Source organism: Carya illinoinensis, chromosome 16 (assembly GCF_018687715.1).
Source record: "Carya illinoinensis cultivar Pawnee chromosome 16, C.illinoinensisPawnee_v1, whole genome shotgun sequence".
Lineage (NCBI taxonomy): Eukaryota > Viridiplantae > Streptophyta > Magnoliopsida > Fagales > Juglandaceae > Carya > Carya illinoinensis.
The window spans coordinates 29,807,791-29,833,928 of record NC_056767.1 but is presented as its reverse complement, the minus strand read 5'-3'; the positions used below and the strand labels follow the sequence as shown (position 1 = coordinate 29,833,928).

Here is a 26,138-nt window from a genome sequence, read left to right as displayed (position 1 = left end):
ATGAATGTATAAATATTTATAACTAAATTTTTTTATTTAATTATTAACCCCTCTAATAACCGTACCATTTCTTGCTTAAAAAAAAAAAAAAAAAAAAACTTATAATAGGTATGATTAAATCATTGACTGAATGAAATATGGTAATGGTGGGACCCATGAAATAGACGTATAAAGTACAATTTGACTTAGAATAGCCACAGAGAGGTAAAGGCCAAAGGTCTTTATGATTTTTGATAACTGAACATTCCTCACTGGTGATTTCATTTTATAATTATTATAAAAGAAAAAGGGTGGGGTCTATGAAACTGTGGTGGACATCACACCTACATTATCAGAACCCTAAAGGTCTTTCCTTTCCCATATACGATATGGAGACTGGAGAAAGAAAGTCAGACAAACAGAGAAAGATTACCTAAAAATTGATTGAAAAGAGAAAAAGGTTTTGAAGAGAGAGAGAGGAGAATAATGTAGAGGGGAATTAAAAATTTAGCTATAAATATAAAGGTTTTGCAGTTCTGTTGGCACAGAAAAGCAAGAGACAAAATATACAGTAGAGAGAGAACAGCTCTTCCAGCGAAGGTAAGAGAGTAGAGGAGCAGAAAGAGAAAAGTCTTTCACTAAAATACTAGAAAAGATGTCTGTTTTGTTGGGTTGAATCCCTTCACTCTGTTCTGGCCATCACCATCATTGTGCATCTCGTACAGCCTTTGCTCACTCTCCATACCCGTCTCCTCTCTCTCTCTCTCTCTCTCTCTCTCTCCAGCCACTTTCTCAGTTGCTCCTTCTCATCTTTCTCTCTCTGAGTCTCTTGCGCATGTTCTTTTATCTTCTGGGTTTGGTAAAAAAGGCTTGGATATTTGAGTCCCAACATTCAAAATTGAAACTTTTATCTGTGGTCTCTGTTTGGTGCTCTGTTTCTCGTCTGAGTCTTTCCGTTGTTGTTAACTCAGAATGACTGTGGAGAACCAAAGAGGTAGTGTGGTGGGTGAAGATTTGCACCAGGACAGGTTCCCGGCGGGTATGCGTGTTCTTGCTGTGGATGACGATCGAATTTGCCTAAAACTGTTGGACACCCTGCTTCGAAAATGCCAGTATCAGGGTCTGTTCCCTTTCTGTTCTAATTGTTTTCTGTTTTTATGGAGTTGGGTTGATTTCTGGAGCATTTGTTTGGTGGTTGAACTGTTGTTGGCTTTCTGATTTTACAAAATTTGTGTTTTATGTGAAGCATTGTATGTGTTTTATTGAAACGTGTTCGTATTTGGTGTTGTGCATATCATTTTTTTTAATCTGAACGGTGATGCCATTTTAGAATCCATCTTGTACTATAAGAAAGATTAGAAATCGTAAATGGGATTTGCTTTTGCCCTTTGAGTATTTTGGTATAATTATGTTTTTTCTTTGATTTTAATAAGCGGTGGCTAGTACTGTTGTATACTCTTCCAGTTATGCAGACTATGTTTTCGATCCTAGAATACGAGAAAATGCTTCACTTTTCATTAGTGTCTGGGTTTCGAATTTCACATTTTTTTTAAAAAAAATTTGGCTTCTTAATGTGATTTCTGGTTTGTGCAGTTACAACGACCAATCAGGCTGTTACGGCATTGAAAATGTTGAGGGAGAACAGAAACAAGTTTGACCTGGTTATCAGTGACGTGAATATGCCAGACATGGATGGTTTTAAGCTCCTTGAGCTTGTGGGGCTTGAAATGGACCTCCCTGTCATTAGTAAGCTTGAGCTTTGCTTTGTTCTTTGAGATATTTCTTGTGCTTTGATGTCCCCAACTTTCTTTAGATTTTGCTATCGATGAAAGGTAAAAAAGAGTTCGAATTAGAGTGGAAAGATTTTTCTATAGTGAGCTCAATCTAAGAAAGAGATAACTTAATTATCTATTTGGAATTAATGAACGAGATGCTTATTTGACTTAATTTTGTCTTTTTACTGTGGCTCCAGTGTTGTCAGCCCATAGTGATACTGAGCTTGTGATGAAGGGGGTTACCCATGGTGCATGCGACTATTTGTTGAAACCTGTTCGAATTGAAGAGCTTAAAAACATATGGCAACATGTGATAAGAAGAAAGAACTTTGACTCCATGGTTTTAAACAAGTCCCTGAATGAAGACAAAGCTTGCGATGGTACCGGAGACGGTAGACTAGGGGTCATATCAACAGGTAGTGCAGATCAGGATGGAAAACTCTGTAGGAAGCGGAAGGAACAAAATGAAGACGAGAAAGAAGATGATGAAGAAAATGAACAAGAGAATGAAGATGCGTCAAATCAGAAGAAGCCTCGGGTAGTTTGGTCTGTAGAGCTGCACAGAAACTTTGTTGCAGCTGTAAATCAATTAGGGTGCGAAAGTGAGTCTCTGCTACAAAGATATTATAATTTGTGTTTGTTGCCAGAGTATAATCATGCCTGATTCCTTCTCATTTTCTTTCTAATGCAGAGGCTGTTCCTAAGAAAATTCTTGATCTAATGAATGTTGAAGGACTTACAAGGGAAAATGTGGCAAGCCATCTGCAGGTATAAATCATTCTTCTCCACTTTCAAAAGTAAAATAAAATATCCTTATGCCTTGATAGCGAGACTGCGAGAGGTCTTGAATTAGAAAGCTTTTGGACCCATGAATGGCATTAGATTTGGTTAGATGGAATATCACTGAATTGGAAGGCCGTTACTATTGTCAAAGATTTGGCATGAAGTACTTGGAAATAATTGAACAATAAATCTCAAAAGGAATTGATTTCTCGTTGTATATGTAGATTTTTATTTGAATACTCTGTGACTTTTCTAATCATAGATAGGGTTGTCCTGATCAGCAGTAGTTTTATACAATTTGGGGATTTTAGCAATATGTTGCATTTCTGTGCCCCAACGAGTTGGGGAGAAGCTTAGTCTACAAGAAAGAAAGTGGGGTATATATGCCCAATGAAAATAGGTCGCACTTTAGTTGGGACATCTGAGAAGATTTAAGAACCTACATTTCATATAAAATAGAAAAAGATTTAAGAATCTACATTGCAGTGGCACCTAGCTTACTCTCACATCTTATGTTTCAGAAATATAGGCTCTACCTGAAAAGAATCAACAGAGACGCAGCACAGCAAGCTAGCATGGTTGCTGCATTGGGTGGTGCAGATTCCTCGTACATGCGGATGGGTTCACTAGATGGATTCGGAGAGTTTCGCTCCTTGGATGGATCTGGAAGGCTCTCAAGCTCAGCTCTATCATCATATAGACCAGAGGGGATGCTTGGTAGACTAAACTCCCATGCCAGTTTGGCACTTCGTGGAATTACTTCTTCTGGACTTGTACAAGCGAGTGGTCAAAACTTGAGCAGCTCCATCAATACTCTTGGGAAGATCCAACCAACTCCATTACCTTCAAATCAAAGTGCAAGTCTATTTCAAGGAATTCCGACATTAGAGTTGACTCAATTGCAACAGAGCAAGTGCACTTCCTCCACTGGAGATTTCAGTCCCATCAAGGATTCAAGAGGTTTTACAGCTGTCACTAAGAACTACTCCGACACCAGAGTGACTGTTGGTAGCTCAACTGGTTTATTGCCCGGTGCCTCAGGCAATCCTTTGGTGTTACAAGGGAATCCACAATTACCGGATGATAGGGGAGCATTTGTAAATCAATCTTCCCTTGGAGTGGCTTCAGAGACTCCAGACACTTTTGACATTGGCAGCAGAGGTTGTTCTAATTTTTTGGATCATAATCGCAGTAATGAAAGCTGGCAGAATGCAATTCAGTTATCCAGATTTTCATCAAATTCTCTACCATTGAGTGAGCCTTTTAATCACAATCAATTTCCTTCTAATAACTTTGTTATATCTTCTACTGGCCCTTGTACTGCAAAATGCCCAATTGATTTTTCTTCAACAAGTGCAGTTTCAGCTCCTCTAGGGGATTCAAGAGGAGATGCACACTGTCAAGAAGGCTTGATGGGTAATGTTGTACAGGACATGAATTACACATTGAAGCAAAGATGGGAAGAACAGAAACAGGGTTGCAATCAAAACTTGAACCACACTGTCAATACCATAAATTCTGTGGTTTCTGTCCATGGTATAATAAGTCCCTTGGGCCACTGTTTGGACCAAAATAATGCAATCTGCTGCAAGAGTTCTGATGTGCCTTTGATTTCCCAATTGCATGGTGGTGCTTTATTTATTGGTCCACACGGTGAGGTTGAGACATCTGCTCTGGACTCAAAGATGATGATCAATGAGAACTACCTCTTGGAGCAAACAAAGTCACAGAATGGTTTCATTCAAAACAATTATGATTCTTTGGAAGATATAGTGAATGCAGTGATGAAACAGGTATGATTACCATCATTCTTTTCTTGCTGTTGTTTCATTTTTCTACACACACGTCTTTAAGTCATAAATTTAAGCGGGTTTCATGTCAGATTCCATGACTCAGAGTAGCTAAGCTTCTGGATTAGTTGTAATCTTTTGGAAGAGTTCGGTACCCTATAATTTTTTGAAAAATTATATTTTCAAGCCAACGTGTAGAGCACACCTAGTAAAATGCTTAAATGACAATTTGATTTGAAAGATAAATTTTAAAATTTAAATCTTACAAATTAAAATTTACCGTTTAAGTGATGTGGATGGTGTGCTTTATGCATTGACTTGAGAATAGAATAACTCTAATTTTGTTAACAAGCCCTCACTTGTGGTGTGGATAATACCATGATAGCATCGCAGGACACCTAGGTGGTTTCAACCATTCAGGATCCAAAAACCAAGGTGTCGTAGAAATTCTAGTCAAGCAAAATTATAAAGACCATTTAGAAAGGAAATATATGGACCCACTATGACCAAGTTTCAATGACTTATCACATTCTGTCAAAGCCTACACCTTCTGCCATCTGATTAAACAAAGCACCTTTCTTAGCTCTTATTCTTTCCTTTAACATGTAATCTGAAACCACAACCCAAGGAGTCCACTAGAAGTTCGAGCGACTCCTCAATGCAGGAATTCCTGCATTATCTAGGACAAGGAAGCCCCAAACATTTCTTGGAACCTCCTGGTAACTGAAATATTCCGTGATATCTCCACCAGTATCTTAGAAGTTATTCATATCATCAAAGCAGATCTGACAACATACTAATCACGCCTCTTTGTTATGTTATTGACATATTGATGTTTGTTTTATTGATGCCATAGTTTGATCTTTTACTAAAGATTTTTCTTTTGTGATAATGCTAGGTAAATAGATCTTCGTAATGCATCTCTTATATGATGTGTCCTACCGATTCAAGTTCTTTGTATCATTCATTTGATTGAATAATGAAGATCCCATTTACATATAGAGTACCTGATTTTTATTTATTACTAATAAGATATTTATTTACATATTGAATACTTTGAATTTATTGCAACATGATTCTCTGTTTTATCCATGGCCTTTTATAATTTTAACTTGGTATAATCCAGTTGATCATTTTGCGATAGGATCATGTGCACCTGATACAGGAACATAATCAGACAATGTTGAGTGATGGGGAATTCGGATTTGATGCTTACTCTCTTGGGGCGTGTATGTGAGACTTCCGATTCTTAGAGAATTGAAGAGTATCATCATCATAAATTTATTCCTCAAAGAGGAGATTGTAGCTTCATCTATTTCCTTTATCCTTTTTTGTGTTGACTTTTTAAAGTTCTCTCTTTGGTACTGAATGCTATTTTATGGTTTCAATTGATAACATCAGACTTTTTTCATTAATTCTTTTGACTTCTCTTCTTGTTGCTGTGGAAAAAAAGGCATGAGAATTAACAAATAAAAGGTGGTTTGGCTCCCCTACCTAGAGTAATGCTAGATATAATTGACTTGCACTCTTTCGAAAAATAGTGGAGCCCACCTTAAAAAACTAGATTTTTTCATGTGGGTCTCATAGTTACCTACTTTTTCATAGAGAATGCATGAGACTTGTATACTTCGGGTCTTTATAAATAATTTCCCTATTAGGAAACATATATCAATGTAACATCCATACACAAAGGGCTTATCTTGTTTGGTTTATGCTCAAATTCTAATTATATATTTCTCTGCAATGTTTACATGAGGCACTGCCTCTCTTTTATACACAGTTTGTCAAGGAATATTCTTACAACAGAATTGTACAGTTGTGGTCATGCATGATACGCGAGCTATAGTGGGTTATTTGTTAAGGCTGCTCTAGCAGGTGCTAGTGTGATACAATGTGGCAGTGAATGCACTGCATGAATAGAATCTACAGCAACTACATGTGTTGGTGAGTGCGTTACCTCACTGTGAGCTGCATGGTTTGCATGGTGAGAATTTGTTGCTTGAACGATCCCCCTCAAGTCAAGCTGCAGGAAACGTAAGCATAGACTTGAACATAAGAGCTAAAATCTTGCTGCTGTCAATGGCTTGTAAGAATAGCAGCCAATTGGTCCTTTCTAGAGATGAAAACAACTAAGGGAGATTTATTTAGAACTCTGTTCCTTACGAAGTGGAATTCAATCTCCAAGTGTTTAGTCCATGCGTGAAAACTGGGTTAGATACGTTGCATCGAAATTGTCATAGTGAAGTGTTGGGGCAGAGCTAAGTGTTATGCCAAGGTCATTACACAAGTGTTGTACCCAGATGATTTCTGTAGTGGCATTAGCAACTCCCTTGAACTCAACTTCTGTTGAGGATCTTGCTATTCTGTGTTGCTTCTTAGAAGACCAAGAAATTAGATTAGAACTTGAGTATATGAGATACGCACTAGTAGACCACTGATCATCGGGGCAACCTGCCCAACTGGCATCGGTGAATGCATTGATATTCATGGCGTTGGATTTTGAAAATAGCAAACCAAGGTTGACACTATTTCTTAGATATCGAAGTATCCGTTTTACGGCTTGCCAATGAGGAAGTCGAGGTGCATGCGTGTATTGACACATCTTGCTTACTGCAAATGCAAGTTCAGGCCGTGTGAAATAGAGATATTGGAAACAACCCACAGTGTTGTGGTATAGATATGGGTCTTTGAAAAGATTTTCATCATGAAGGCTGAGCTTGACAGAAGTGGCCATTGGAGTTTGAATTGGGTTACATGAAGTCATGTTGGCGCGTTTAAGGAGATCTTCAATATACTTCTTCTATGTGAGCAAAAGGCCCTCTTGAGTTTGTGTTGCTTCAATTCCTAAGAAGAAGTGTAGTGGACCAAGGTCTGTAATGGGAAATTCTGTGCGCAGTGCATGAAGAAGCTCAATAATAACTTTCATAGTAGAACTTGTGACAAGTAAGTCATCAACATACACAAGCACATACACTGAAGTTGATCCAGATATTCGAACAAACAGAGAAGCATCAGCTGTTGAGATGGAAATCCAAGATCAATTAACTTTTGGCTTAAATTAGAATACCATGCACGTAGGGACTGTTTAAGTCCATAGATAGCTTTCCGAATCTTGCACACATGTGAAGGGTATTGAGAGTGAGCAAAGCCTGGTGGTTGTGCCATGAAAACTGTCTCAATGAGTGGTCCATGAAGAAATGTATTATATACATCATACTGGTTGATGGGCCAGCCATTTGTGGCCACAAGAGATAAGACTAATCGAATTGTAGTGGTCTTCACCACTGGACTAAACGTCTGATCATAGTCAAGCCCTGATTGTTGTAAAAAGCCCTTAGCCACTAATCTAACTTTCCTTCGCTCGATGGTGCCATCTACAAGATATTTAGTACGAAAAACCCACTTGCATGAGATAACATTTGGTGCATCAATAGTAAGTACAAGGGTCCAGGTCTAGCTTTTGATAAGGGCGTTGAATTGAATTGTCATGGCATGTCTCCATTTAGGATATTTCTGAGCAATGGAAAAATAGGAAGGGTGGTGGTGGAGAGGTGGGACAAGTGATCTTGAGGTGGTGGCCAAGGGATGATGCCATCTGTACATTGTTGTGGGCGAGCTAAGCCAATTTGCAAGCATGTCAATATTAAACGTGCAAGCTGCTAAACAGAGTGATGACTCGAGTGGGAAGGAGAAAGGCTGGGGGAAGAAGACGGGGTGGGACTTGAGGAAGGGATTGGGCCTAATATTGATGGAGTATAAGATATTGGACCTAGAGTAATGAAAGGAAGTGAGACATAGGTGGGCTTAGAAACTAAGTTGGGCTCGGGTGGATGAGCAAAGGAAAAAAGATCTTCATTGAACCAAATATCTTTGAAGATGAAAACACGGCGTGTTGGAATGTGGTAACAAATTGAACCTTTGTGGTTCGAGCTGAGACCTGGGTTATACACATTGAACCGATCTGTAGTCAAATTTATAAGGATTGAAACGCCGTGTTAAGGGCCAACATGTTGAGCCAAATACAAGAAGGCTTTTGAAGTCTAGTTTGGTTGTGTAAGATGAAAAATGGAGAAAGATTTTGCAGTGAAGAGGATAGAAGCATGTTGATGATTCTAACAACATGTTGAAAAGCATAAGGCCAGAATTGTAATGGAATGGAAATGTGAGCTAACAAAGCTAACCCAGAATCAACTATGTGTATGTTTTCTCTCCAGTATTCCATTTTGGGTATGAGCATGAGAACAAGTGATTCGATGCTTAATACCCGAGGTGGAGAGAAGATCAATGAAGGACCTAAACTCACCTCCCCAATCTGTTTGAAATTGCTTAATTTTAGAATTAAATTGTAGTTCAACATATGCTTTGAATTTTGCAAAAGTTGACAGTGCTTGAGATTTGTTTTGCAAAGGGAACAACCAGGTGTAGCGTGAATAATCATCAACAAAAGATATATAATATCGAAACCCTTCAAAGGAAACATGGGGTGAAGGCCCCCAGAGATCACTAATTACAAGATCAAAAGAAGCTAAAGATTTAGTAAGCTTGGTTAGAGCAAGTGCACAATGTCGTTTAGCCATGGCACATGCATTACAGAACTATTTTGAAGGAAATTTTTCAAACAAAAGTCCTTGTTGGAGAAGAATAGAGTGGACAATCTTGAGTGAAGGATGAGTAAGTCCGAAGTGCCAAAGTGGGACAGACGATAGTGTGCTTGAGTGAGCTTGTGGAGACAATGTAGAAAATGTATAAAGGCCATTAGAGGTTGTCCATTGGAGCAGAGTTTTCTTGGTGTTGCACTCCTTAACACAAAAACCATCAGAAAAAAATTGGAAGTAAACATTGTTGTCAAGACAAAACTGGTAGACACAAACAAGATTTTTAGTAAAGAAAGGAACACATAAAAGTTTAGTTAAAAGAAATTGAGAATATGGGGAGGGAAAAGTGGTGGAACCAGTAGGAGTAATTGGGACTAAAGAACCATCACCAACTCGAAGATGATCATCACCATGATGTTCAACAGCCTGCAAATTCAGATTGGCAAGCTCGTTGGTAATGTGAATGGTGGCTGTTGTGTTAGGGTACCAGGCACCATCAAATGGTTGGGTGGAGGTGAAATGAACCAAAGGAGACATAGTAGCAGTGTATGCTTGATTAAATTAGTAAATGCACATAAGGGCAGTGTGACCTATTCTATTGCACACTTGACAGATACGTCTGAGCTAAGTGAAGATTGAGAAGAAATAGGAAAATGATTACTTGAGTGCCCAGAGGGTCCATGACCTCTGCCATGGTTACAATTGCCATTATGGAGGCTATAATAACCACAATTGCGACCAAAAAAGTTTGCAGTGGGTTCTGGTGTCGAGAAAAGAGAAGTGGCGGTTGCATGGTGCTGCAACCGAGCCTCATGAACCAGTAGGTGACTAAGTAGCTCCTCAATAGATATAAGGTTCATTTGTGCTGTACAGAAGAAACTAATGCATCATAATTGGGGCCAAGGCCAGCTAACAGGTAAGGGACAAACTCTGCAGAAGACAAAGGTTGCCCAGCAGCCACCATGGTGTTGGCAAGGAGCTTTGCTCATTAATAATAAGCTTGGATAGAGTCAGTGCCCTTTTTCAAAGAAGCGAGTTAAAGTTGGGTTTGGATTAGTCAAGCTTGTGATGCTAAGGCATAGGTGGATTCAAGGGAAAGCTATACCTCACGAGCAGAAGGACATCCGACAACTTGAGCAATAATAGATTTAGAGAGGGGAGAAATAAGGGTAGACATGATCAATTGATCATGTTGAACCCAAATTTCGTATTCTGGATTGGGTGAGTTATCGGGGAGTTTGGTGGGGGGAGGTTACAACTGCCATCAACATATTTGTATAGATGTTGTCCTCGCAGATAAGGGACAACTTGAACCTTACAGAGAAGGTAATTATCATGAGAAAGTTTAACTGAGATAAGATGGGAGAAGTTGGGTAAGGGAGGGGTGGAGAAGGAAGAAAAAGAAGAGGTAGAAGCAGACATGGTGGACAGCAAGTCCTTAATGCTCCGATACCATGCTCAAATTATAATTGTATATTTCTATGCAATGTTTACATGAGGCACTACCTCTCTTTTAAACAATTTGTAAAGTAATATTCTTACAATAACATAATTGTACAACTGTGGTCATGCATGATACGCGAACTATAGTGGGTGCTTTGTTGAGGCTGCTCTAGCAGGTGCTAGTGTGGTAGTGCTAGTGTGGTACAATGTGGCAGTGAGTGCGCTGCATGAATAGAATCTGTAGCAGCTACGTGTGTAGGTGAGTGCACTACATCACTGTGAGCTGCATAGTTTGCATGGTGAGAATTTGTTGCCTGAACAGTTGAAAACAATATTATTTTTTAGAATTGACAAATACAAAACACGTTTATTCCAACTTGAGAAAAATTAACCTATTGCAATTTCACCATGAAAAAAAAAACCACCAGTCTTAAGCTGTTATATGCATTCGGGATTAATCTGTTAATACAAAGACAAACACTGAAAAATATAAGCAAGGCGATGTTTCCCTTATTGAAAAAGATTGCATCGTTAGTAAGTATCGAGAAAAGAATGATGATGTTACAAACAAATGAACAGAAATGCATGCTGGGGAAATTCATGAGACAAGGAAAACAAATTGCAGAGAAAAGACGCTTGGAACGAGTAAATGGAAACATTCACCAAACTTGATACGTGACTATTCTTTCTCATCTCCTTTCGTTTTTACTCTTTGGTGGGAATAGTCACCAATGACAAGGAAAACTGAAATCGTGTGAAGCCCCTCTATGCAAATGCTTGAATCCCAATCTTTCATCTTTAATTCGGTCTGTATTCTGGGCAGTGAAATCATCGAATTCCAAGGCACCATATTATATCATCACTAGAACCCGAGATGAAAATAGATAACGATTCAGGTCAATCTAGCTCGGTAAGCTGAACTCTCCTTTCTGCAGCTCTCTTACTTGCAAATTTCCTCGACCTTAAAGTGATTTTAAGCTTAAGCCATCCAACAACAGCTTTCCCTGAGCTCCGGCCATGTTGATGCTGAAATGTCCTATCTATCAGAGATATTCTGCACTACAAGAGAAACAAGCCTCATCTGTAAGACCAAAACCAGCCGCCATTCCCACACCGACTCCCATACTATATGTATTTAGCAGTCTCTGCGTATCATCATTCACCACATCTCTGCACTCCTAAGTCGGATTATTTCAGCAAAAAGATCTTCCGATCTTGACCATTCCTTGGGTGAGACCAATCTTTTGAAAAGTGTGAACCCCCAATTGCAGAAGTTCCGACTGACATACAATCTATGCTGCTTGAGAATTCTTCTTGTCGGTAATAATGTCATAACTGGTGTTTGACGAGACCTCAAAAACGGAAACTCAATCAACCAAGGGACTGACTAGTGGTTATAGTGGCAATGTGTGCCCGGTTCAGAGATATTCTGCTGTCTGTTATGAATAGTCTTACTATTCTGATCTGAGGCATATTTGTGGTCAGCTATACGTGCAGTGCAGCTGAGGCTCTCATCTTCTTCTTAGTACTGGCAAGGGAGTTCAAGACTTTGCTATCATATTCTATTACTTCATGCCAATTATCATATGCTCTCTTCACCAGGGTATCCACTGAAATCTGTATGAAGGTCTAAATGAGTGTGCTGTTTACTAAAAGAGAATATAAAAAAATGCTAACTAAACTAGAACAGCAAGCTATAGACATAATTCACTGTGGCCTCATCCTACACATGTCAACCGTAAAATGAGTTCGTTAAAGAGCCAAATTTGCTTTCTGATTTTAAGATTTTCCATTTCATGGAGATAAAATGTAGAGAAACAGTCAAGATATCAACAATTTAATGCTGGCTCACATCCATGAGGTGATACCTTTAGAGGTTTTTCTGATGGTTTTGTGTTAAAGCAATGATTCCTGCACATGCAGCACTCAGTTGCCTGCACATGAGTAGACCAACATCACATGCAGCACCTTGCTCCACTAGCTGCAGCAAAGCAACGATCCCCATGCAGCACTCAGTTGCCTGCACATGAGTAGACCAACATCACATGCAGCACCTGCGCAGCACTTGCTCCACTAGCTGCAGCACTCAGTTGCCTGCACATGCATTACGTACAGCACCTACAACTCGTGTATAAAAGAGGCAAGCCTCATTGTAAACAGCAAGATGAAATATACAAAGTTATTTCATTTATCTTAGCATGGTATCAGAGCTATACCAGGACTAATCGTCCACCATGAGTGATTCTAATCCCCTTTCTCCTCCTCCCTCCCTCTCCTCACCAAATCTGTCTCATATTATCGTTGTCAAGCTTACTCCCGAAAACTACCTTTTGTGGAAGGTTCAAATCATTCCATATCTAAAAGGCCAAAGATTATTCAAGTTTGTAGATGGCACTCATCTAGCTCCCTTACCCAAACTGTCCAATGACTCCCCTAATCCAGAATATGATATGTGGGTGCAACATGACCAAATGGTCATGTCTGCATTAATCTCCTCACTATCTGAATCTGTTATAGCTCAGGTAGTGGGCTGCATCTCCGCACGAGAAGTTTGGATCTCTCTTGAAAAATCATATGCTTCCACCTCTCAAGCCCACCTCACTACTACCCTTGAAATTCCTGAAAATCCCTCTTGCTTCTCCATCGCCCACAAGTATGCTGCATGGCGGACTGCAATGTCCCAAGAATTTAATGCACTCATTGCTAATTGCACATGGTCCCTAGTTCCAGCCGCTCAAGCTACGAACATAATTTCGTGCAAATGGGTTTTCCGCACTAAGAAGTTTGCTGATGGAACAATCGAGAGACGGAAAGCACGATTAGTTGCTAAGGGCTTCTTGCAACAATCGGGCATCGACTATGACGAAACTTTCAGCCCCGTCGTCAAAGCCACAACCATTCGCCTAGTCCTTGCTACTGCCGTGTCAAATGAGTGGCCTATCCATCAATATGATGTTCAAAATGCATTTCTTCACGGACCATTATCTGAAACTGTCTTCATGGCACAGCCTCCCGGATTTACTAATCCTCAGTTTTCAAACCATGTATGCAAGCTTCGGAAAGCCATCTATGGCTTAAAACAGTCTCCACGTGCTTGGTATTCTCGGCTCAGTCAAAAATTAGTGGATCTTGGTTTCACCATCTCCTCTGCTGATTCCTCTCTATTTATTCGCATCTCCTGCCATAAGCCCATCTATGTTCTTGTGTATGTTGATGATTTACTCATCACAGGAGCTGACATGAAACTTATTACTGACCTTGTACAAACCTTGCGACTTGAGTTTCCAATCACTGATCTCGGTAGACTCAACTTTTTCTTAGGGATCGAAGCTACTTATACACGTGATGGTCTACTGCTCTCTCAAGCCAAATATGTTGCAGACTTACTCAAAAGAACCAAAATGGAATCAGCAAAATCAGTAAAGACCCCTATGGCAGCATCCGAAAAATTAAGTATGCATGAGGGAAACTTATTTGATGATCCATCTCTTTATAGAAGTATTGTCGGCTCATTACAGTATCTCTCATTCACTCGACCCGATCTTGCCTTTGCCACAAGCAAAGTATGCCAGTACATGCATACACCAAGAATACCCCACTGGAAAGCTGTAAAAAGAATTTTGAGGTATCTCAAGCATACTCCTCACACTGGTTTACTCTTCTCTAAATCGGCAACCATGAACCTAAGTGCATTCACAGATGCCGACTGGGCAGGATGTATAGACGACAGACGCTCTACCAGTGCATACCTCATATATTCTGGACCAAACCTCATCTCCTGGTCCTCTAAGAAGCAGCCAACAATTGCAAGGTCATCCACCGAAGCTGAGTTTAAAGCCATTGCAAATGCCACTGCCGAGCTCATATGGCTACAACATCTGTACCGAGACCTTGGTCTAACTCTCAGCACTGCTCCCACTCTCTACTGTGATAACTTAGGCGCAACATATCTCTCATCAAACCCAGTGTTCCATGCTAGAACTAAGCATGTGGAAATTGACTTTCATTTTGTCAGGGATCGGGTCCTAAATAAGTCTCTCATTGTGTCGTTCATCTCGGGCAAAGATCAGTTAGCCGATGTGCTTACAAAACCACTTCCAGCTGCACGTTTTCACCATCTCTGTTCAAGTCTGCGCTTAAGAGATCTCCCGCTTGACTTGAGGGGGTCTGTTAAAGCAATGATTCCTGCACATGCAACACTCAGTTGCCTGCACATGAGTAGACCAACATCACATGCAGCACCTTGCTCCACTAGCTGCAGCAAAGCAACGATCCCCATGCAGCACTCAGTTGCCTGCACATGAGTAGACCAACATCACATGCAGCACCTGCGCAGCACTTGCTCCACTAGCTGCAGCACTCAGTTGCCTGCACATGCATTACGTACAGCACCTACAACTCGTGTATAAAAGAGGCAAGCCTCATTGTAAACAGCAAGATGAAATATACAAAGTTATTTCATTTATCTTAGCATTTTGGAATCCTAAAATTTAGGAGATGGAATAGCTCCATATAAGAGTGGTGACCATGTTAAAGAAGAGAAGTATGAAGATATGTCTTGTGGTGCTTTCTACTTTATTTTTTCCATGTCTTTCACAACAAAGAATAGTAATCAGAACTAAAATTAGAATCCTGATTAGTATGAATGAAGAATCTATTCAGCGACCAGGTACATAGTGCACTCTGAATATGTATGCCACTGTTAAGAGTTCTTTTCTAATAATTTTCTGTTTATCGTAATAAAGAGGATAAGAAAGTCGTTTTTCTGTGTGTGTAAAGTTCAAATATTTAAGGGTGAGCTAAAAGTCCAAATGTGTATCCGAAACATCAGATTGAGATAAATGCACAGCTATCACCTATTACAGCAGTTTTGTTTCACTTAATAGACATTAATTTAAATGATCAACATATTCAAGAATAGAGAATTCTGTTTTTTCTTTTTCAATAAGGAAAAAAATTGACTTTACGTCTCACAATTTTGCTGAGAAGAAGCTCCAAAGATGAGCAAAGTCTCTGCAAACTATCCACCTTCACAGCTTCCACAATTACACTGCGCATAAAGCTGAACGTTAATGGACTCCCAAAAGAGTAACTCATTCAGTGAAAACAATTATGGATAACAAACCTCGCCAAAGTTTGCAGCTTCGACCCAGGACATCCTCCATTCCCTGCTCATAGCCTTTCTTCTCCACTATATTACTCCTTGAAGTTTCCATCCCATCTGACAACATATTTATAGTTTTATCGACAAAATACAACGACTAAAAATCCATATATACTCCAAGAAGTTCACAGAAGCAACAAAGCTTCAAGTTTCGCCCAAAAAACAAATGTCTGATATTTTGAGAAATTTTGGATCTGGGTAGTGTATAATAGATATGATTGACCGGTCTAGGAAAGATCTAAATTAAAATTTTATGTAATACGTAAGGTGTGTATATATATATATATATATATCGTATATGCATGTGTGTCTGTATGGGAGGATAAAATAAGGACCACCTCACAGCTGTGTTGTGTCGGTGCATCAACGTTGAAAATTGAAACCGTGTTTTTTGGTGTCTTTTTCGATATGGTGTAGGAAGCTTCTACTCCCATCCAAATCTAATATTGGACTGTATTTCCTATGAAGAAATTCAATCGGTTGACAGTTGGGGAGACAGAAACGACCCCACGTATCTGATTTATATATGTTGGAGTCTGATAAGGATATTCAGCGCCTGTTTGGATAGCGGGAAAATGCATCACGGGGACTGTTTCTTCACGAGAGCAATAAACCACCTAAGCTAGGCCATAGCTTTGTCTTTTAAGTTAACCTCGTCCAAATGCTGGTGCATTATACACCCTTTGGAACTGCAACTAGCAAGCTTTATTTATTTATCGATTAGCAACAAGAAGCAAGCTTGACTAATGCTAATCGGTAACGACATTCATAATTATATCTGAATCTAATATTCAAAATTCAAATTCTCAAACTGGAAACCAAGTTGGTTAAAGTCGTTAAATTTAAGCTGAAAACACGTTGAAACAAGACAACCAACCAATGAAATTGCATTACTAACAAGGAAGGAAATGCTCGTCACAAGAATTAGAACCATCCCCCTTCAACACCTCTCTTAACGAATAACAAGATGATTAGAACTGCAATATATGAGTGGTAAAGCTGAGAGATCCATCACCTTGTAATTTATAATTTAACGTGAATGTATACGTGGCATCTAATGGCAATGAGAGAGAGAGAGAGAAAGAGAGAGAGAGAGAGAGAGAGAGAGAGAGAGAGAGCATTTCTGCTTCGACAAGGTGACAACTCAAAGCACCTTGCTTGCGTGCTTTTATAAATACCACGGGTGAAAAAATTCACCGCCGGTGGTCTGAAAAACTTGTATCAAATATATCAAATTCTATAGATTACAGTTACTCCCCTTCCCAACCCATTTGACGGGCACGTCGCTCCCACAATGAAGTGAACTTTCTTTCCTTTATCAGTAATGCCTCAGCCCGCTCTCTGGACTCCTCACAGGTTTCAGTAGCAGCATTGCATTTTTCTGCCTCCTTCTGGTACTGGGAAGCCACCCTTTTAGCTTCAGCAAAGGTTATGTTCATATGGCGAGCACGTTCCTGCACAACAGACTCTTGCAGCCTCAACTCCTCTGTCAGAAGGTCAACAAACTGCTTCTCCATCTCTCGCTTGAGATCTGGGTCATTACTTCCACAGTCTGCTCATTGGCATAATCAACATCAGATTCATATCACAAACAACTAGAAAGATATCCATTCTGTAAGCAGTAAGTGCCAACAACCACATCAATTGGAAGAATATCCTAAAATTATTTATTGGAAGATGGCATGATTTTTGGGGTATATTATAATAAGCTGTTTAGATTTTCTAGCATTTGAATTGAAATAGCAAACAAGAAACACCCGACAGAAAGGACGAAATGACTTGAAACCCCGGAAAAGTGTCATTTAGCAAGCTTTATATAATAAGATTGGAGCTCCATAGTTAGAAAAATCAAATTTATAGCAACAAGTTCTAAAATAAGCTGTTTAGATGAAATGATATTCTTCAATAATTTAACAGAAAATAGATAAACATAAACAAAATTGACATGGTAATTTCTTCACCAAGTTGAGTCAGCAGGATGAAATCTAACCTGCAATGGAGAGATTAGCTAGCCCTGCAAAATAATACAAAAACCAGAGATGAAAAATATTAGTATACAATCAACAATCCTATCCCAAATATAGCAAATAAGGCTGTGATGAATAAAAGAAAAGACAAGAAAATCAATAGTTGAATTTCCGATCTGCATGCAATTTTGATAGCCAAACTAGTTTGTTCAAACCCTGGAATAAGAAGTTGCAGACAGCTATATGAAACATAATGCAAGAGAATAGGTGCAAAAGAAGACTTATAGAAGCATGTAGAGAAGATTTCTCAATAAATTAAACCCTCTTTCTATGAAACAACTTTGACAAGCAAACCCCTAGATCTATTATTAACTTTTGCCAAACGAATGGCTATTCTCCATTTCTTCATCGAGAATCAAACATTTGGATTTTATTTTTGTTTCAGCCCACCCTTATACTTTCAATATCACAACTAGCTGGAAAGCAATAGACAGATTGCCATATGATATAACCTTAGCATCCAGAAAAGTAGCCAGTACATTCTTTCTTCAGTTTACCAGAGAGTGATAACGAGAGTGATAACGACAAAGAAGCACCTTAACAAGAACGAAGAGGACCAAAATCCAAATCATAGGCAAATTCAAACAGAAATACACCTCTTAACATGAATTAGAATTTACTAATTGAAAAGTATTCTAAAGAGGCAGGTAATTAGAAATCTCAGAATCCGAGATTATTAAAAGGCCCCAAATCGACGAGTTTGTCAGCACATAATGAAACTGAATAAGAAAATAAATCCAAACCTGAATTGGGTTTAACTTTCTTAAACCAATCGGATAGCAAACAAATAGAAAAGAGCTTTTAATCCAGAATCAGCAAGACGACGATCCAAAAACACAAATTCATGACATGGGTACTGCCTAACTTCATTTCAATCAATATATAACCAATCAAAAACAGATTTTTACAGCATCCCACAGAAAATACACCAAAACCAAATTAAAAACGACGAAACCCAGAGCGCGAGAGAGAATTTATACCAGGAGCAATCTTGAGAAGGGACAGAGGAGGGGGGCAATCACAGATGCAAGGAGGACAAGAGGCTACGGTACCCCCAAGCCGTAAACTCTTTTTGAACCTCCAATACAGAGCCGGCCCACACACTCCCAGAGCTGATACGATTGCAAATACGACCAAACAAAACCTCAAGCATGCCCCAGAATCAGATCGCCTTGACATCTCTGTCTCTCTCTGTCTCTCTCTGTGAGAAAGTGAGATCTAGAGCACACCTGGCTAGTTAGGAAACTGTACTAGTTTTCATGTCTTGAACTCCGCTGTTGTGTTTGTTTGAAGAAGTCAAGACTTCACATTTATGAGCTGTATCCAAATGTTACCATGCCAGACCAACCGATCATATCATCATACACCTCTGTTCAGTCGTGCCAATTTTTATATTACAAAATCTGGTGTAAGGTAACATCCCACTGGTTCAAAAGTCAATGTTTTTCTGTTTCTAATGCGCTTGCATGAACATATTAATTATTCAATTTCTTATTGACATTTTATTCTTTTTCGGTTTGATTGCTTATTTTACTTTTTGCTGATGGTGGTTGTGCTGCTAGAGTGCTAATAAATAATTACTTGGACTGCCGTCATGTTCATCATCCATACATTCATTTTTCTCCTTAATTTTCTGTAATTTTCTAGCTCTAATGGTGATTTTAAAATATGATCATGACTAAGATCATAAACAACTTATGACTGGCAAACTATATGAGTAATTATTAAGTGATTTTGAAAAATGAGGTGTAATTTTCTCCTCGTACCTTATATTATTAATTTAAATTAATAATATTATTGTGGGCACAAAATGTAATGGATGACAATAATTGTAATCATTCAGTCCCTTATGGGCTACACATTTTTAACTCATCACAGCTTTCAAGTCTTGATCTACACATCCATATTTTTGTGACTTTCCTTCTACCCCATCTGTTTCTTTCTCATCCACATTAACTTCACAATCCCTCACTTTAGTTATTTAGAACAAATATAAGAAAATTATTATGACATAATTGCCTATAACATCAACTATATCACACCATTAATTGTTTTTTTTTTTTTCACCATCACAAATTTTTAAAGAGAAATGTAATTTGCAATTTGACACTTTTAATACATTATTAATGTAAAAGTTTTCCCTATCAATTGAAGTGTTTTAATTTTATTTTATAACTATTATGAATATCATTTTCAAAACCTTATCCAAAAGAAGCAAATAAAATTATAGAAATAAAATAGGGACAAACCTTAGAATAATGCTAGTATATTATCTCATTTTGCACTCCATTTTGATCGTTTATGTATTTAATTTTTTAGAAAAAAAAATTATTTTTACTTATTGATTAAGAAAGTGAATAATAATGTATTGATATTTTTTAAAATGTTTAAATATATTTAAAAATAAATATTTTAAAAAATATTTAAAATAAAAATATATATAATTTGCATTAAAGTATACACGGCAAATTGAGGGACATAATATCACTGCCCAAAACCTTATCACCCAAGAAACTCCCATGTATATCTTTGCCAGTTACCCAATTTACGCGCAACTGACGAAAGGCTCGTAGTCCTCCACGTCTCTCTTCGCATCACTTTACGCCAAACGCAGCTCAGCCGTGCCCTCCATAATTCAAATCCCATAAAGCAACAACCTGAATCTGCAAAAATCCTCTAGTCCCATAACGCAAAGACTCTCTCTCTCTCTCTCTCTCTGCACTGTCGCTTAAACAATGGCAAATAAAGAGATGGACGTGGTGAAGGGGCTAGACATAAATAGGTACATGGGGAGGTGGTACGAGATAGCCTCATTCCCATCAAGTTTCCAGCCCAAGAATGGTGCGAATACAAGGGCTACATACACTTTGAGAGAAGATGGGACAGTGAATGTGCTGAATGAGACCTGGAATGATGGCAAAAGAGGCTACATAGCGGGCAGTGCATACAAGGCTGATCCCAACAGCGATGAAGCTAAGCTCAAAGTCAAGTTCTATGTGCCACCATTCCTGCCCATCATCCCTGTGTTGGGTGACTACTGGGTTTTGTTCCTTGATGAAGACTATCAGTTTGCCTTGATTGGCCAGCCTACCAGGAAGTTTCTTTGGGTATGCCTATGATTTTTGTCATCCCTTTTAAATGTGTGATGCCTTTTTCTTTCATTCAATAGATATATGTGGTTAATAATTGAAGAACTTTTATTCACACCGAAAGTTTGGATATGATTCATTGATAATGACCAAATTGTGTATATGTATTTCCCTGCAAAAAGTTGGCTTCTTGTATTTTGTCTCCTTTCTGATTTTATAAGGCTTCTTCAAACTTTTCTGTTGTAATTTGTTTCTTTTCGGGTGGTGTTTTCTTAGATATTATGCAGGCAAACCCATCTGGATGAGGAGATATACAATCAGCTAGTTCAAAGGGCAAGAGATGAGGGGTATGATGTGAGCAAGCTCCACAAGACACCACAGAGTGAACCTCCACCAGAGGGAGAAGGCCCTAATGACACCAAAGGCATCTGGTGGATTAAATCCATTTTGGGAAAATAGATCAATATGTGCTTTCTCTGTTTAACTTTCAATAAAATAAAAGGTCAAAAGACCCCGATGGCATAGCAACATCCAGATTCCAGATTTGGATATATAGTGTTGGTTTGCTAGTTTTGAGGTTTTTTGTACAGTATATGTTTGGAGAAGTTGGGCTATGTAGTATGAAGTTTAAGATCTGTGAAATATCAGCTATAAAACCTCCCATAGGAGACATTTTCAGTTTGTTTTTGCTGTGAAAAGTTTTCAGTGGTTGATGATGGAATGGCTTCAAAAGGATTATATGTATCTATATATATATATATATCTATATACACACTAATAACAATGGAAAAATCACAACACACCATCTGATTTGAGCTTGTCAAGCACATAAATACTATAATAGAAGGATCTCCTGCTGATACACAGTTTCCTTTCTTTGGTCTAGAATATATGGGGAAATGCCACAGAATTTTGCAAAGCAAACAATTGATAAACGATATAGACATAGTACAATCACGATTTGTCATCCATCAGCTTCGACCTTTGAAAATGTGAATGCAATTACAGGAGAGCCGCTTGATGAAGAAGTTCACAGTATGCTACAACACTGATTCGTCTTTTTTGCTTGCTTGTAAAACATCTGTTTCCACCAAGACCAAGAAGCAGGTTCTTAAATTAGCAACAAGGTTAGGTCCATGGTTCATTTCAAGAGGATATATGAGTATCAATGTAGACTGTTAAACCAGTTCATGAAAGTAAGTAGAATGACCATAATTGAATTGATTTCATGATACTTCTTCAACCTTAAAACAAAAGCTTCAACTTCAATTTTCAATATTGTTGCTACAGTGTTCGGGTCTCAAAAAGGAAAATTGTTCATCTCAAGACTGTTTACAACAAATGAGTCCGATGAAAGCGAAAAATATAGCAAATTCCAACTCTAACAATGCGTACAATAGCACGACAGATGACTAGAGGTATGAGCAAAATACATAATTGCGTTAAACTAATAAGCTCATGCAGTATACTATGTGAAATCTATGGATGAGTATAGTGGCAAATGCATATTGCTGATACATAAATTTTCTTAACCAACCTGAGATGCTGCACTGAGATCTGAACTCTTCTCAACTAAGCTATCCAATTTCTCACCTCGTGCAAGTACACTGTCAATAGTCTTATGCTGTATCAAACAAAAGACACGCTCATGAGTAAGAGAAAGAGGAAAAAACAAGTAGAAACAAAACGTAAGAAACCTAGCAAGAATAAACCCCTTTTTTTACGAAACACTGAGCCCCCCTACCCCGTCTCCCCCACCCAACAAATTCTCCAACATATTCTTCATTAATAGTATTCCAAAAATACACATATTTTCTTGTAATTTGTCTTTAACGCTTCCTACAACTCTTTTTTTACCTTCTAAGATAGAAAAGGGAAGGAATTTTGTATCAAAGCCAAGCTAGAATGTTAAACCAAAAAAATCTGCCAAACATCATGCACAACTGATCTGAGAATTATGAAGCAACTGAAGATCTAAAATGGATGATTGCTTAGTTAAAGAAAAAGCACATATCCAACTAAAAATGCATCTCTACAATCCACAATCAAGAAAATTGAAGGAACGCAGCTCAATCAGTCATTGTCCAACTTCAAACAAACTATCATAGTGATGACTCAACACTTACGAGTATAATTTTAGTTTCATCCAACTCCCTTTGAATTTTCAACAACTTATCAGCCTCTGCAGGGTCCTGAAGAGTTAAACAAGAAGAAAAGAAGGAGAAAATTATTCAGTTATCACACTTATAAAAATAAAAAATAAAATAAAATAAAAAAATTATTCAGTTATCACTAAATAAAATACGATTAAGAAACAGAAATATAAATTTTGAATGTTTGAAGCTTCAAACATTGAAAAAAAACATAAGAAAAGGAAAAACCCAGTTGATAGTACTATTTGATAAATAAAACACCATCAATCTATTTGACACCTATGAGTCTATGACACAATCTTAGAAAATGATGAAGATCGAATCTATAAGTACCTGAAATTTTGTCAAAGCTTCACTCAGATAGGGCCATGGTTGGGTATTATCTACTTGTGCAGTCTTCCATGAGTCACCAAAGTTTTTCTGGTACTCATCTATCACCTGGAAAACAATGCAATCATAAGCTATACCTTATTGCAAGCATATATAAAGCGTCTACCTCAACAATCCTAGAACCTGAACTTACAGGAACCTCGGGAACTATAATATCAAGCACACAGGCTCCCCCCTCCCAACAGACACCCACCTCCACGCCAAAAACAGGCACTTCAGCACAGCTATAGCTATGAAGTGTGGGCATAATGAAATCAATGGCAGCAACAAGAATAATTATCCAAGTAGATCTTTTCATTTCCCTGATCACCTTTAAATCTCTGCCCTTCAACCTTACAAACCTTAAAGCATAATGATATGATTACATGGAAGAAAGCAAAAATCTGGTGGGTTAATCATTTTTGTTTATTTTTTGGTAGGTTGGTCGATTATCTAACATACTGGTGCCAGAATTCTAGCTCCTGAAATAGAAATGCATATGCAGATGGATAATAATTATATTGAGTATACCTGGTTGAGTAGAGAAAAGGAGCTTCGAACTGGGTAGTGATCATCCATGAAGCCCAATGCGCAAAGGCCATTTCTGTTGTAAGAATGGACCTTGTACTCTGCATTAGGAAAAAAAAGGCAAATTGGATTTACAAAACTAGAAGGAATGCTCAGAAAACTAGATTAAAAAAATCAGGATAAGTCATGTTACTCTAAAATAAAAAGCGTGACAACATTTTCATGATTATATTGGGCTCTTGCCTATCCTTATGATCAATAAATCTTGTTTGCCATTAAAAAAATAAAAAAAAAAAACATTTTCCTGATTCATTCCAAGAAAAAAATCAGTAGTTAATTTTCACAAAAAGGAGATCCGGAACACGAAATCCACATTCGTCCACTTTCATAAAAAAAAGCACTCAAAACACATCATCGCAAGCTAAGCCATTAATCATATATAAATGCGAAACTAATAAAATTTCATAAAGCCGAAAACACATACAATTCCACCATTCGAGTACGAGCTAAATCACCATGGGAATTCCTAAAAAAAATCCATTCCATCACCACCATTCAGACAAAGCTGGTAGAAATTCATAAAAATATGTAGTAAATTTCCATACAATCCGACTAATGCCGATAGAATTCAAGAAACCACCATCTTTTATTTACACATAAATTACCCAATTCAAGCTCATGAATCACAGACGAAATAAATTTAGATTTCCGAAAAAAACCACTTTACAACCAAAATAAATTCCTTAAAAATCACCAAAACCTAATCAGTTTCCACACAATCCAACCAAAATTCACCTCTAAAAAAACTAAAAGAAAGGAAAAAAAAAAAAAAATAGGACCTTCACGCTATAGAATTTATTAAACTCTAAAGCGAATTAATTCATGTGAAAAAAAAAAAAAAAGCAAAAAGAGAAAATCAAAGAAGGAAGATATGGAGGAGAGATCGTGAAACCTTCGTGCTGGACGGATTGGCGCTGGGAGGGAGGGGTCCGCTTGGCGACAGTGCGAGCGACGAAAAGGATGAACTCCTTGACGCTGGACCTCTGGAAGTAGCCGAAGTGGCTGACGTCCGTGGCGTTCGCAAGTATGACCGGATCGGACCCTTCCGGGTTGCACTTCAACACCAAGAGCGCCGTGATCTTCATCTCTCTATCTCTCACACACACACAATATCTCAGTCAAATCTCTGCAGCTCTCTCTCGCGCACTTTGATTTCGTCGTGGGAAGAAAGCGATGAGTGATTCGGTCCCAGGAACAAGGTTGGGATCTGATGCGTTTTACAAACTTTACTTTATACTACAACTTGCTCCGTGCGCGGAATATTTGGAATTGGGCCGACGTTTGTCACTGTGACTCTGGCGTGGGTATTTTCGGAAATTCATCCCTCCTTGTCTCTAAATTTTCTTATGTTAAGGAGTAATGGTAGATATAATATTAATTATATAAGTACAGTGTATTTTTTTGAGAAAAAATAAAATTTATTATAAAAAATTAATTTTTTTACGTAAATTTTATATTTAATTATTTTTTTAAAATAAGTGTGCGGTGCTAATATATTCTATGATTGTAAATATTATTTATCAAGAAAATAATAGGAATAATATTAGATCAATCCTATCGTGTATAAGTTTAGTGCATTTTCTTTATAAAAAAAATGAATATTAAAATAATAATTTTTTGTGTATACTAAATTTTCTATTTTCTTAAAAAAAAAAAGTGCGACACTTGCATATTTTAACATTGCAAATTAGTCTATATTATTTGTGTTAAGAAATTTATAAAAGGTAATGAAGCCTAAAGGCTAAACACAAAAAATAATTCTACTTATTATTTTTACATACCACACATTATATTTATTTTAATTTTTTTTTCCTATAACAAATATATAGTGTGTGGATGATAAGTAGAACAACTCAATTAGTTTAACAAGAATAAAATAAAATTAAAATAATATTAAAATATATAAAGTGTAATGTATGAGATGATAAGTAACATAGAGTGTAAGGTATGGGATGATGAGTAATATCTCTCAAATGCAAATAAAACATGTAAAATTAACGATCCCTTTAATGAAAGAAAATTTAGAAATACTCTGTGTAATTATTTTTACGTGTATTATATATATTTTATTAATGTGATCGGTTATATTATTTTTTAATATAAAATAATTGATTTGATCAGTCACGTTAGTATAATAGGCAAAAATAACCCTACGTAACATAACTCATAAGAGAGTACTTCTACTTTCTTCAACAAAATGGAGTACTACTCTCTTCAACGAGAGGCAGGACCAAGGTTGTCTCTCTTAATGAAATCAAATCATGTCAATGTGGGAAAATGGAGTGGCGTGGAGCCTCTAAGCTAGCGTTTGTGCTACCCGAGAGTCTCTTGAGCCAATCAAAAAACACTGGCCATCTAGTGGTGAGGAGAGGTGGATCAGTGG

The 26,138-nt window shown here is 37.8% G+C and overlaps 4 protein-coding genes and 1 long non-coding RNA gene across 8 annotated transcripts; 2 read left to right on the top strand and 3 right to left on the bottom strand.

Moving 5' to 3' along the window:
• Nucleotides 1–420: 420 nt before the first annotated feature.
• On the top strand, nucleotides 421–5,742 carry LOC122299254 (two-component response regulator ARR12-like). Of its 4 annotated transcripts, none has more exons than XM_043109374.1 (8): nucleotides 421–579; nucleotides 951–1,099; nucleotides 1,573–1,725; nucleotides 1,952–2,356; nucleotides 2,446–2,522; nucleotides 3,059–3,791; nucleotides 3,897–4,330; nucleotides 5,472–5,742. In XM_043109374.1, exons 2-8 carry the CDS (start codon nucleotides 952–954, stop codon nucleotides 5,562–5,564), a joined length of 2,043 nt encoding a protein of 680 aa, XP_042965308.1. In that variant the 5' UTR covers nucleotides 421–579; nucleotide 951; the 3' UTR covers nucleotides 5,565–5,742. The 4 variants fall into 4 exon arrangements, with proteins under 4 accessions (XP_042965308.1, XP_042965309.1, XP_042965306.1 ...); XM_043109375.1 differs by having other exon boundaries at nucleotides 5,454–5,742; XM_043109372.1 differs by having other exon boundaries at nucleotides 3,059–4,330; nucleotides 5,493–5,742.
• A 5,104-nt stretch (nucleotides 5,743–10,846) lies between these two features.
• Nucleotides 10,847–15,484, bottom strand: LOC122299260. The gene is made up of 2 exons (XR_006239641.1): nucleotides 15,333–15,484; nucleotides 10,847–11,982 (listed from the first exon to the last, which is right to left on the bottom strand). It is a non-coding gene; the product is annotated as an uncharacterized LOC122299260 (long non-coding RNA).
• Nucleotides 15,485–16,649: 1,165 nt separating this feature from the next.
• LOC122299259 lies at nucleotides 16,650–18,924 on the bottom strand. The gene is made up of 3 exons (XM_043109379.1): nucleotides 18,537–18,924; nucleotides 17,520–17,543; nucleotides 16,650–17,081 (listed from the first exon to the last, which is right to left on the bottom strand). The coding sequence occupies exons 1-3, from the start codon at nucleotides 18,733–18,735 to the stop codon at nucleotides 16,780–16,782; spliced, it is 525 nt and encodes a 174-aa protein (XP_042965313.1). The 5' UTR covers nucleotides 18,736–18,924; the 3' UTR covers nucleotides 16,650–16,779.
• A 1,272-nt stretch (nucleotides 18,925–20,196) lies between these two features.
• On the top strand, nucleotides 20,197–21,326 carry LOC122299258 (temperature-induced lipocalin-1-like). Its single transcript, XM_043109378.1, has 2 exons — nucleotides 20,197–20,663; nucleotides 20,922–21,326. The coding sequence occupies exons 1-2, from the start codon at nucleotides 20,292–20,294 to the stop codon at nucleotides 21,102–21,104; spliced, it is 555 nt and encodes a 184-aa protein (XP_042965312.1). The 5' UTR covers nucleotides 20,197–20,291; the 3' UTR covers nucleotides 21,105–21,326.
• A 126-nt stretch (nucleotides 21,327–21,452) lies between these two features.
• On the bottom strand, nucleotides 21,453–24,979 carry LOC122299257 (VAMP-like protein YKT61). Its single transcript, XM_043109377.1, has 6 exons — nucleotides 24,648–24,979; nucleotides 23,699–23,796; nucleotides 23,132–23,236; nucleotides 22,772–22,837; nucleotides 22,183–22,269; nucleotides 21,453–21,726 (listed from the first exon to the last, which is right to left on the bottom strand). Exons 1-6 carry the CDS (start codon nucleotides 24,838–24,840, stop codon nucleotides 21,676–21,678), a joined length of 600 nt encoding a protein of 199 aa, XP_042965311.1. The 5' UTR covers nucleotides 24,841–24,979; the 3' UTR covers nucleotides 21,453–21,675.
• Nucleotides 24,980–26,138: the final 1,159 nt, after the last annotated feature.

Bases quoted from the DNA above. Each gene is read 5' to 3' on its own strand.
- LOC122299254 (XM_043109372.1), top strand. From the start codon at position 952: ATGACTGTGGAGAACCAAAGAGGTAGTGTGGTGGGTGAAGATTTGCAC. The intron at 1,726-1,951 runs GTAAGCTTGAGC...CTGTGGCTCCAG, and splicing joins AATGGACCTCCCTGTCATTA to TGTTGTCAGCCCATAGTGAT. The intron at 4,331-5,492 runs GTATGATTACCA...CACCTGATACAG, and splicing joins TGAATGCAGTGATGAAACAG to GAACATAATCAGACAATGTT.
- LOC122299259 (XM_043109379.1), bottom strand. From the start codon at position 18,735: ATGTCAAGGCGATCTGATTCTGGGGCATGCTTGAGGTTTTGTTTGGTC. The intron at 17,544-18,536 runs GTATAAATTCTC...ATTATTTTGCAG, and splicing joins CCTTCTCAAGATTGCTCCTG to GGCTAGCTAATCTCTCCATT. The intron at 17,082-17,519 runs GTTAGATTTCAT...GCCAATGAGCAG, and splicing joins AGCTAATCTCTCCATTGCAG to ACTGTGGAAGTAATGACCCA.
- LOC122299258 (XM_043109378.1), top strand. From the start codon at position 20,292: ATGGCAAATAAAGAGATGGACGTGGTGAAGGGGCTAGACATAAATAGG. The intron at 20,664-20,921 runs GTATGCCTATGA...GTGTTTTCTTAG, and splicing joins CTACCAGGAAGTTTCTTTGG to ATATTATGCAGGCAAACCCA.
- LOC122299257 (XM_043109377.1), bottom strand. From the start codon at position 24,840: ATGAAGATCACGGCGCTCTTGGTGTTGAAGTGCAACCCGGAAGGGTCC. The intron at 23,237-23,698 runs GTATACTCAATA...ATTGTTTTCCAG, and splicing joins CCTTTTCTCTACTCAACCAG to GTGATAGATGAGTACCAGAA. The intron at 22,838-23,131 runs GTACTTATAGAT...TTAACTCTTCAG, and splicing joins AAGCTTTGACAAAATTTCAG to GACCCTGCAGAGGCTGATAA.